Consider the following 12,366-nt stretch of genomic DNA (forward strand, 5'->3'; position numbering starts at 1 on the left):
TGGTCCTCTATAATATGCAGTCTCCACAAATAAAAGCTACAGAAGGTATGGTATATCCATCTATTCCTCTCTGCTTCTGAGCAGTTTGTTTACTTGAAGGTGACCACATATTATGACTACAAGCTTACCTGCCTCATATGTTGCAGATATTTCACAGACTTGTGAATGTTCTTTAAGCAGGGCCGGCGCTATGGGTAGGCAAAGGTGGCAATTGCCCAGGGCCCCCAGGGAGAAAGGGGAGAATCTCTTCTTTCAAATGAATCTTGAATTTTGTTTCTAGGTGCCAGGGATCCAGAGATATTCAGGTTTAAAGTGAGGATATCAGGTGCCATTTTTATATATAAATATCTCCGTTTTTCTACATTTTAGAAACACAAATTTATATTCATATAAAAGAGGAGACTCTCTTCTTTCATAGGAAAAAAGAAGTGAGTTTCTATGAGTCACAGAACCAGAGATACAGCCCCCTGAACTGTCTCCCCCATCTCCAGATTCTTAGCCATCAGGCTGCGGGAGCATTTGCTGCACACAGGAGCTGGTGCTCCTCACAGATAATGGAAATATTCACTTTATATGTTACTAGCACTACATTTTGAGAAGGGATTATATCAACTAATATTCATGTTTTTAACCCTTCTCTATGCAAATCTAAGAACACACTTTGGGCCACATGTATCAATCGTTTTTTTCTGTTGTTTTTGCGCCTTTTCATTCAGGCGCACCGTTTTTGTGCCATTTTTGCGACTAAATGCCAAACTAGCTGCGCAGCAAAAATAACCAGTTTTCCCTCATTTATCCTAGCAATCCAGATGTTTTGATGCGCCTAATGATATTCATCACTTGCGACTTTTCATTTAGGCGCAAAAACGGGCACAAAAACACTCCAGCCCGAAGGTGGCGTTATCTGAGAAGAAAGCACTGAGCCCCTTTGCAGAACAGCTCATTTCTAGCAGCAAAGCTCAGCCAGACACTGCAGACACTAGAACAGATCATACAGACATGAGATACTCTGCAGACACTAGTACAGATAATACAGTCATTAGATACTCTGCAGACAGGAGCTGCAGACTCTATTTACAGTTCATCACCTTCTATTTACAAAACATTCTGCAGAATCCTGAGCTCAAAGCAAGAGCAAGAGAGAAGAGAACGTTACAGAATGTTGCACATAGTACTGACAAGTGTCCCCCATGTAATTCTGCACAGTATCACCAGTGTGTCTGAGGGGGATACTGTGCAGAATTACAGGGGTGCAGCAGGGGACCAGCACTGGGGGATCCCCTCCAGGAGAAGCCACTGCTGAGGAGGTCACTGGGTGCAGGGTGTCACACACCTGGGTGCTGCTGTGAGTGTTATCTTCATTCTGGGCTGTGGGAGAAGCAGAGAGGAGCTTGTAGCAGGATCACATGTAAGTGCCCGAATCTAACATTGCACCTAAACTGCGCCAAAATTGCGCCTAAACAGTTTTAAAGTAAAGTAAATAAGAGGCAGAAAATTACCTTATCACAGATGGTTGTAGCTTGTGATAATTCTGGAAAACAGTGCGACAGAATTTAGGCGCAACTACTACTCTTAGGCGGACAAAAGTGATAAATGTGGCCCATTCTCTCTTATTCCCTTTTATTTTGTGATAGTTATTTTTTTGTTGGGAAAATTGACTGATACGATGAACATTCAATCCTCTTCGCTTAATGTGACTACACCGCGACCAGAACATGTCCATAAAGTTATATGTAACACCAAAAACACACACATGTCGTGGAATAAAGTTTTTATTTCTCACCATCCTCCAATATTTACACCTATGTTATGACATTCTCACTTTCATTCTTATGAAGCGCGGAGGGTTCTGTTACTGTGCAGCTAATACAATGGCGCATATCTAAATGTGACTTATTATCTCATTAGAGAGGTTTATGGATATATAGTTATTTATTTGGGTAACCATTGTGTAAGGAACAGACAATGATACATCTGTGTGAATTTTCTGCAGTTCCCTTTGCTGCATATTTTGGTGAATATACACATGTGGGGTATGTATGTTCTCCTCACATCTTACTGTTTTAGGAAAGATTTTCTTTATATAAGTATTCTGGATTTGTACATATTTTAGAGGAAATTTTGAATGTTAATTGCCAAATGCATCGCCTGGTTGTCTGCTTTCAAAATTATATAGGTTTTATGGCGCCTTTACTTTTTATTCTGTTTTATTGATATATTTTGCAGGTTGTGACTGTCTAAAAATGTCTAGCTGAACAGCAGATATCTAGTTATTACAGTTTTAGTGATATTATGTGGATTTATTCATGTGAACATATCAATAGGGCACATTTGTGAACTCTACAAATGTCCATGTTTGTATCAAATTTTTTGCCATCAAAGTCAAATTTTAAGTATTTTTAATAAAATGTTTCAATTTGAATCAAAATTGCATGAAGGCGTCTATGTCTATAAAATCTTTGATGCAATTTTGAAAATGGGGCAAGTGTCTGCTTTCAGAAAATATCGGTCCCTCTTCCCAATGGGCCTCACAAGTCTAATCGGCCTACCAGTCATTTTTTGGAGTGTGGGAGGAAACCAAAGGACCCGGAGGAAACCCACGCAGACACAGAGAGAACATACAAAATCTTTGCAGATGTTGACCAGCGCTGCAAGGCTGTAGTGCTAATCACAGAGCCACCATGCTGCCCATAAATCTCCCTATCATTTATCTATCTCCTATAAAATTCTCATATTACAGTTTGTTTTACCATACTAAAGGAGCCTCTTGCTGACTGTGACTGGTCATAAAATAGTTTTATTTTGGGGCCCCACTTTTAGTTTTGCCCAGGGCCCCACTTTGTCTAGAACCGGCCCTGTCTTTAAGAGCCCAGTATAACACATATGTGTGTGTATATATGTATTAGTTTATTTTTATTTAACCATATGCCATTTACTGTTCATATTTTCTAGAGCTGAACTTGCTGAGGAATGTTGATGCAAACAATCCAGAGAGCAGCACAGCGGTGAAAAATGCAAGTTTATTGAGTGGTTTTCGTGGAGGATCCAGCTATAACCATGAGACAGAAACCATCTTTGCATTACCCAGAATGCAGCTGGACTTTAAGTCAATACATGTACAGGAACCTCAGGAGCCCACACTCCAAGGTAATGCCTGTAAACCAAATGAAAACACATATCTCTTAGAAGTATATTGAAAAGTTTACTATTTTCATCTGCTCTATCCATTTCTGCAATAAAAAAAATACCTTCAAATGTTTAGTTACTCTTTACGTGTGCAACTGACTCATTTTTATCTATTGGATACAAAAAAGGAGCGATCTCCCACCTTCCTGGTTAAGTCAGTGACTGATGGCTGCTAGAACAATCACATTACTAGAAGCATAAATGTACTGTATTTTTCCGACTGTAAGATGCACTTTTCAGCTAGAAAAAAATCTTGTTGAAAAGTGCCTGTGTCTTATAGTCCGAAGGTCAGGAGGATCCAGCACTGCCAGACCCTCCAGACCGCTGTAATGGAGATCGCTGAAATAGCGATTCACCTGATCTCCTAGAGAGGAGAGCCTCTGCACTCCTCCTCCCTGGTGTTCAGACCTAGATATCACCTCCAGGACCTGTGGTCATGTCAGAAGTGTGTGACTTATCATATGCTTCCTACATCACTGAAGGTCCTCATGCTGCCGAGAATAGGGACATGCTGCACTTATACAGGGTAAGAAGAAGAGGAGGGGAGGATGGTTGGTTTGTGTGTGTGTGTGTGTGTATGTATGTATGTATGTATTCATATATAAGTAGTGTTCAATGTGTGTTATTTATGTGTGTATAGCATAACTGTGTGTGTGTGTGTGTTTATGTGTATATTTGTGCCCTATGTGCTCCTTATGTTTGTATTTGTGTATGTAGCAGTGCCCAATGTGTTCCTATGTGTTTATGTATAGCAGTGCTGAGTGTGTTCCTTTTTCTGTTTGTGTATATAGGTGAGCTGTGTAAATGTGTGGATGTAGCAGAGCTGTGTGTCTAAATGTATGGATGTAGTAGATCTGTGTGTGCTGTGCTTTTGTTCGACCAACAGGAATATTTTAATTGTTGTGAAATAAATCTTATTTTTTGGAAGACTAAAACTGGGGTGCATCTTATAGTACAACAAACATCTAAGAATTTGGAAAAATAGTACAGTGACTGTTGCACTTAAACAAGATGTTCTAGTGACAGTGAGAGTGGGTGGAACTGCATTGCTCACTTTTAGTGTGGACTTACACACAGATTATATAACAATGTGTGTATGGACAATATATGCATAGTATATCTAATAATAATATATATGTAAATGATTTGGATTGTTGGGTAGCTTTGCATTTACCTTTCACTTTGTATCTTACAGATGTTGACAGCAAACCAAAAGTGGAGTGCAGTGTTGTAACAGAGTTTACAGATCATATCTGTGTCACAATGGATGCCGAACTTATAATATTTCTGCATGATCTGGTATCTGCTTATCTCAAGGAAAAAGAGAACGGTAAATCTCTTCTTCAACTGAATAAATTTGGCTAATTAATGTACTTGTTTATGAGCTACAGATTAATTGGTTCGATAACAACATATGGATAATAGTAGTCAAGCACTTTGTTGGACATTTCTTCTATATTGTTTTCCTAGTACAGTATATAGCCACTAAATACTATATTATGTTTTATCCAGTTATTTTCCCACCACGAGTCTTCACAACACGCCCTGGGCAGAAGAGTCCTGTCATACAGATTGAGGACAGCTCTTCTGAGAAGGATAAAGAGGAGAACTCAAATTACACTTATGTGGACTGGAGGGAGTTCATGTGCAATACGTGGCACCTGGAGCCCACACTTAGGTATTTCTTCCTTCAATATTTGGTTCTTTTACTTAAATAATCAGCAAATGTGCAAATGAGATTTATTTTCATCTCAACAATTGATCTATGTGTAAGGAAACCATATAGAGCAGTGAGTGAGAACAGAGTTTCTAACCTACAACCAATTAACCACTTATTTATCACAAAGAAGCAAGTTATCTGCCCCTGCTCTGTCACAGCTATTAATCGCATCAGCGTCATGAGTAAACCAATACAGTAGAAAGAAAGTGGAGAAATTCAGTTTAGCTTCCCTTCAAGGTCCCATGAAAAGGAAGAATCGTTGGAGCTCTAGCTATGTCCACTCCTTCTACATCCTCCTGTAGTCAAAGACGGCACAGTATGTGTCGCTGTAAAACGGAACATGCTGAAAACACAGCACATCCTGGGCTGCAAGGGACTGCAGGAGGACGTAAGTCTTGTCTGGAGAACTCTGTGATGGGGTGTGACAGCCTGGGTGTGCATGGAGAGGGGTCAGAGTGCCACATTTGGCTCCCATGCCATCGGTTTGCCACCACTGATATAGAGGAAAGGAGTTGCACCTTCCTCGTAAGGGGAAAGAGAAATATGTGAAGCTCACAAGAGTGATGAGAAGTAACACAAAGATAGGAACCCACATAACTGACTGATTACATAGAGGTCTGTACTATGTATAAAGCTCCACCGGCAGAGACAACCTCTAGATTTACTTACGGAGCCTCTTAGTAAATTTTATTATGCCAACAAGGGATACATTTCCTAGAAAACCATAAAATATGGATTATATATCCATTAATGCCTAATCACCAGTGGATAGGTCCAATTCTTACCACTGTTTTCTTGAATCATAAGAGGAAGGCCCAATCTCTTACAGTTTTCTAGAAAAAGAAAACAAATGATACTAACTAAAATAATTCTCTAATAGATTCCATATACCGGCCTCTGATTGTTTCACCACAGACCAGTGGTATCCTTGTCTGAACAGCATTACTGGAGACTACAAAGATAATTGAGGACCTGGGAATTTATTCTAAGCCTTGTATTGTAGATCTCAGTACATGACTGCACATAGATCAGATAAATGAGAGTAATTGTGTACAAGAATTAACACCTTTCTATAATATGTATTTTTTATATTTTATTCCCCAATAGACTTATTTCTTGGACAGGAAGGAAAATCGATCCAGTGGGTGTTGACTACATACTTCAGAAGTTAGGTTTCCACCATGCAAGAACCACCATTCCCAAATGGCTTCAGCGTGGAGTAATGGATCCTCTGGACAAAGTCCTGTCCGTCCTCATCAAAAAGCTTGGATCAGCTTTACAAGATGAGAAGGAGAAGAAAGGAAAGGACAAAGAGGAGCACTGAACATGTACAAAGTGAACAAATGACTAAGATCAAATGACTGAGTTGTTTTTTATATTGTACAGGAAGATATGGGTTAGGAGAACCTGCTATCATCTCTCATCCCTGTGGACTTTTCCTCTCTTCCTTGGAGTGCACATTTGGCCTTAGATTTGATGTGCTATTCTACTGCAATGTCTGTCACTTTGTGAATCTAGTTCCCATATGTTTTGGCTGAGGGTAAGGTGAATCCCCACCAGCACTGTATACATCTCAATAGAAAGAAGACTCAGGGATGAGAGGGGTTTGATAATTCCGTTGTGAATGTACCTGTTTACCATAGTGCATGCTGCCTTTTCCACAAAGGATAAAGCATTGCATGATTATGTATATTTTTGACTAAAAACTAGGATTTGACACTGTAAAATGTCTGCAGTTGTGTTTTTTATTATGTGCAATATTTTTTCTGTAATGACTGCAGAATATTAACTGTGAATTTTTTTGACTTTTTTCGTTGGCCATAACAATAAATTGTTGACAACTTTAAATCTGCTGCTCTATGTGGATATATTGTTTCCTTATTTTATAAAGTAGGTACATTTATACTGTATATACAAAGACTGTAAGACTGAATATGGTCTTTCACACAGTCAGTGTATATTCAGTTATCACACCAATATCAATCTGAAGGCAAATATGTTGTCATATATCACATTGTATGAGTACATTCCTAAACTCTGGGATCTACTACGGTATATACATCTATATAACTTGAAACAAAATCTTAGCGTAAATGGCAAACCTAATCCTCACAGGACTCCTAAAACATTAAAGGAAACTTGTCAGCAAAAGATTGCCTAACATACCACTACCAGTATGTTGTAAAGCAGATACATACCTTCCGTGTTCATGTTTATTTCATGACACAGTTTGGTGGTATCACCCAGACAATGAACTTTGAAGAGAGATGTCAATTTTTTTTAAGAAAGTCACAGAGACTTAAAGGGAATCTACCATTAAAACCAAGCATGATAAACCAGAGACACTTACTCATAGATCCAGGCACTGTGACTACGGTAATCTACTTCTACTTGTTTTCCAAGGCCCCTTTTCTTTTAATATCAACTTTTAAAATCTGGCTAATGAGCCAGGAGGGCACTACAAGACGGAAGGTTGCTTCACAGGCTGTTGCCTGATGTAATCTCATGTCAGCAGTTGAAGGGGCGGAGGGGCTCTGGTCCTCCAGACTCTTTAGCATCATTTTACAAGTTGATTTCAGAAGGAAGGAGGCCATGGATAACAAATATCAGAAGATTACCACAGTCACAGTTCCTGGATCCATGAGTAAGTGTTCCTGGTTTTGGACATATACAAAAAAGTGGAGTCTTGCACCACAAGTGATGTTATATTTAAGTGTTCCTGGTTTATCATGATGGATTTTTGATAGTAGATTTCCTTTAACCCCTTATCACCGACACTAGTTTTCAGCTCAATGACCAGACTAGATTTTTCAAATCTGCCCTGCGTCACGATAATTGGTTATAACTTCGGAACACTTTAACATATCTGGGTGATTTTGAGAATGTTTTCTCGTGACACATTGTACTTCATGTTAGTTGTAAATTTAAGTGATACGTTTTGCGTTGCGGTGTGAAAAAAAGTGAAATTTTGGCAAAAATTCTTCATTTTCCAAGTTTGAAATGTTCTGCTTTCCAGACGGCAAGTAAAACTACCCAAAAAGGTTGATAATTAACATTTACGGAATGTCTTCTTTATGTTGCGATAATATTTTAATGCGTCCTGTCATTTTTCTAGGATGTTATGAGGTGCAGAACTTAAGTTGCGACTTTTCTCATTTTCATGAAAATCCCCAAAACTCACATTTAGAGGGACAACTCAGCTTCCAAGTGACTTTGTAAGGCCTAAATAATAGTTAAACCCCATAAATTACCCCACTATAGAAACTTCACCCCTCAACGTATGTAAAACAACTTCTATTGAGTCTATTAACCCTTTAAGTGTTTCACATGGGTTAAAACAATATGGACCTGCGATTTAGAAACTTGAATTTTTTGGGGAAAATAAATGAATTTAGGTCAAAACTGACCATGTCATAATAAATTAAATGATGAAACGCTCTGCAACATTTGATGCTCAATTTCTACCGTGAGTACTGATACCCCATATGTGGTGGTAAACTATTGTATGGGCGCACGTCCGGGCATAGAATGAATGGAGGCGCCATTCACAGCAGATTTGTATTGTCACTTTGTACAAGCTATAAAATTTAATTTTTTTGGTAATGCGAACATACGAGGGCTTATTATTGGAGGGATGAGATAAAATGTATAGATAATTATTTTTGGGGGCTTACGCTTATTCGTGAGATTTTATTAACTATTTCAAGGGGGACACAAACAAAATCATCAATTTTTATTTGGGATTTCTAGCATTTCCCCCCTCCCCTGCTCACCGTAACGTAAAAATAATATTTTTTCTTTATTCTCTGGTTCACTACGATTGCGTTGATACCACGTTTATATTGTTTTTCTTATCTTTGCTCAATTTTACTGAGCAAAACCAATACTGGAGGAAATCACTTTTTTTTTTTTTTTTTTTTACTATCGACAACTTTTCAGGGCTATAACTTCTGTATTTTTCTGTTTTCAGATCTGGTTGAGGGCTTATTTTTTGCGTAAAGAGTTGTTCTTTTCAGTCGTATCATATCATTTTTCGTGTTTTTTTTTTTAACGTCGTTCACCGAGCGGGTTCAATATTGATTTAGATTTATTGTACAGATTAATATGGACGCGGTGATACCAAATATGTACTTTTTTTGTTTTTTATATACTTTATTCGCATTTTATGTGTAACTGGGGAGATTATGGGACTTTTACAGTATTTCAATTATTTATTTAATTATAAAATTACTTAATCTTTTTTTTTTTTTTTTTTTTTTACTTTTATACATTTTCCACCCTTTGGAACAATTGATCATCTCCAGGAGAAACATCTGAAGACTATTCCTTTGTTCTGGGAGTCCAAGTAGACATTCCAGAGCCTGCACTTTTTCTAATCTAGTCATGACCGGATATATTCCAGTGTGGGGGTTGGGTCTAGGTGCCACACTGCATGTGTCTCCCGCCATTCTGGGCCTTTGTTTCCATACACTATGCAATTCATTCACCATTTTAGGGTGGAGGTAGAACTTTTCCTGAATTTTGACTTAGTCTTTTGTCTGTCCAATGTTTTTGTCCGTCATCGTCATAACACTCATACAACACACAATTTCCTATGGCTGTTTCTTTATAACCTCCTCTGGTCACTTCCTCTGTAACTTTCTTCTATCCTTGCAATTTCCGTCATATCATTATCATGCAATCAGCCTTTGTTCTTTTAAGAACCCTTTCCATTTACTAACATACAAACTACCATCTTTTGTCATACTTGTCCTTTTCCCACATTCTCTGACATCCTTTTACAGCCTCTTTTCCCTCTCTCTTTCACGATCTGTACTGCTGGTTTCCCTCCGAATTGCCTCTCATCCTACCTAGCAAATTTTCCCATAATTTTCTATATATCTCTAGAGCCGGCACACACTCGCAGTCTCTCTTCCTTAGGGCAATTTTAACCACTTTTATTTTATTTTTATTTTTTCCTAAACTTTTGCCCGTCAAGTGCGACTGTGCTAGTCTCCTTCCTTGAAGCAGATTGGGATCCTACCACAAAAAAAAAAAAAATTATAAAGTCTGACTGTCCAAACTCAGTCTCCTTTGTCTCAAGCGAATTATGATCCACCAACTACTTTTCTAGGCTGACTCTTTAGGTAGGGGCTATTCTTGGATGTTACTTTCCTAAAACTAGTACAGTACAGTATCACAACAAAGCGCTATCAAACACACATGTTCAAACTCACACAATGCCCATATACCTTACCACACATCACATGGAGTTTTCAAAATAAAATAACAAGATTCTTTGGACTGGGCAATCCAAACAAGGAGAGACAGAGCAAATTGTAAGAATAAGCTTCTTGCCTTTTTTGCACAGCTGTATGGTCTGTCTGTCCTGAAAGGATGATCCCCAAATTGTTCGGTAGGCGTCATGCAAACCCTGTCCCTGTTTCGGCACCAATTTGTTAGAGAAATATCTCTTATGTGATGTCCAAATCATTGTATAGTACAAGCTGCTCGGTGAACCACTCAGACCTTCACATGTTTGAGAGAATTCCCATTTATTTAGGTAGCAGAGACTTTTTATAGGTTCTTGAGACATAGAAACTTACTGAGCATTCCAATTGCCTTGAACAGGATTTATCAGTGTAAAATGATCTGTGCGCGCAGGGGATAGTACTAAGCATAGGGGTCTTTGTAAAGATACATGGTAGGAGAACACAATAAAAAGGGGATTCTATTCCTTCACACCTGCTAGGAGACGGAACCCGGCAGGGACAGAAGCCTGCAGCCTCGGGTCATTCACCGGAACCAGGGGCTGCAGCAGGAGAGATCGGATCCCCCGGTAAGCACACTGGGGACGGGGGGGGTCTGATCCCCGGTGGGGACACTTACATGCCGCGGTCATGCTTGACCACGGCTTGTAAGGGGTTAAACACCCGGGATCTGAGTTTTTCCGATCCTTGGTGTTAGTGCCGGGTCAGGGCTGTGATATTACAGCCCAGACCCGGCACTATACTTACGCGATGTCCCAAAATCATCTTCTGACGCACCACCGCAGAAACTGAAGAAGAAGTACCCTTAGGCCGCGTTCACGCGTACCGCTAGACGTTCATAACGCGACGCTAGCGCACAGGGGGAGGTCCCTGGCCCGAACGCGCATGCGTTTCTCTGGAAACGCATGTGCGTTCGGGCCGAGGACCTCCCCCTGTGCGGTAGCGTCGCGTTATGACGGACGCCTAGCGGTACGTGTGACCGCGGCCTTAATGACCAAAGTAGATTCCCGATAGGGCCGTCTTTAAGGGGTTAAGTACTGAAGTGTTTGCGTTCACACGTGGTGTTTTGGATGCGTCAAAACATGTGCTTTAGAACGCATGCGTTTTTAAATGTAACAATGTGTTTTGCTTCATTGCTGTAAGTGCAGGCAGCTGTGAAAAAAATGTTTGCACATCTGCTTACACTTCCAGCAATGAAGAAAAGCACTTCCAGAGTAGCAAAACACATTGTTACATTTAAAAAAGTATGCATCCTGACACTTAGGGCACATTTACACGTTGCGTTTTGACCTGCATTTTCATTGCGTTTAAAACGCATATACAACAGCTGAGGAGAGGTGATTTGCCTAATTACATCACTGTTAACATTTCCATTTACAAAACCCATCGTAAAACGCGATTACATTACACATACATTAACATTGCGTTAACAAACGTAAACGGTAAAGTAATTAGGCAAATTACCTGTCATCAGCTGTTGTAATGCGTTTCAAACGCATTGAAAACGCAACCAAAACGCAACGTGTGAACGCGCCCATAGGGTGATGCCACACATGGCATTTTGAAACCCGTTTTTGGTCCTTTTTTAGCATCAGACACAGGGATTAACCTGGTGCAGGGGAGAACTGTCTGTATAAGACTGGGGCATTCACTCACGTTAACGCATGCTTTTTGAAACACATTACAACAGCTGAGAAGAGGAGCTTTGCCTGATTACATTGCTGTTTACATAGTGTTTTGTAATGCATTTTGTAAACACAATGGGGGACATTTACTATGGCGTTTCCGACAGTTTTGTGGCGCTCTCACCACATGTTCTGCTCTCAGACCTATTTATTAGCTGGCGGCGCCAGAAAAAATGACTTTTCCCGTCTGCTCCGACTCTTCTCCGAAAAGGGGCGTGGCTTTGGCGGAGTGGAAACTCAGACACAATTAATATGTGTCGCAGACCTTTTTGGGCGCTGTAAACTGGTGGAAAGTAGACCAAAAGAAAACTGGTCTAGCAGGGACTGTTGGACACATTTCTGGTGCTCGGGACAGATTTTGGTCCCGGGACAGAAAATGGTCTCGGCGCCAGAAATGTCTCTGCACAGCTCTACAATATTAAATGTGTATCTTCTTTCCCAGAGCCGGTCGGTAACAAAGCCAATGCAGACACCGACACTTTAAGTAAATGTCCCCCAATGTTTACAGAAATGTCATCTGGCAAAT

At 39.8% G+C, this 12,366-nt stretch overlaps 1 protein-coding gene across 11 annotated transcripts in view; it reads left to right on the forward strand.

Moving 5' to 3' along the window:
• Window positions 1-6,754, forward strand: part of BLTP1 (bridge-like lipid transfer protein family member 1) — a 141,900-nt gene extending 135,146 nt beyond the window's left edge. For all 11 annotated transcript variants that reach the window (XM_072119351.1, XM_072119355.1, XM_072119356.1 and 8 more), the window contains 4 exons: window positions 2,953-3,147; window positions 4,382-4,516; window positions 4,699-4,864; window positions 6,014-6,754. In XM_072119351.1, coding sequence (XP_071975452.1) covers window positions 2,953-3,147; window positions 4,382-4,516; window positions 4,699-4,864; window positions 6,014-6,230 — 713 coding nt within the window. In that variant the 3' untranslated portion in view covers window positions 6,231-6,754. The remainder of the gene's footprint in view (window positions 1-2,952; window positions 3,148-4,381; window positions 4,517-4,698; window positions 4,865-6,013) is intronic.
• The last annotated feature ends 5,612 nt before the right edge of the window (window positions 6,755-12,366 follow it).

The sequence above is a fragment of the Engystomops pustulosus genome, chromosome 1, assembly GCF_040894005.1.
Source record: "Engystomops pustulosus chromosome 1, aEngPut4.maternal, whole genome shotgun sequence".
In the NCBI taxonomy this organism is placed as follows: Eukaryota; Metazoa; Chordata; class Amphibia; order Anura; family Leptodactylidae; genus Engystomops; species Engystomops pustulosus.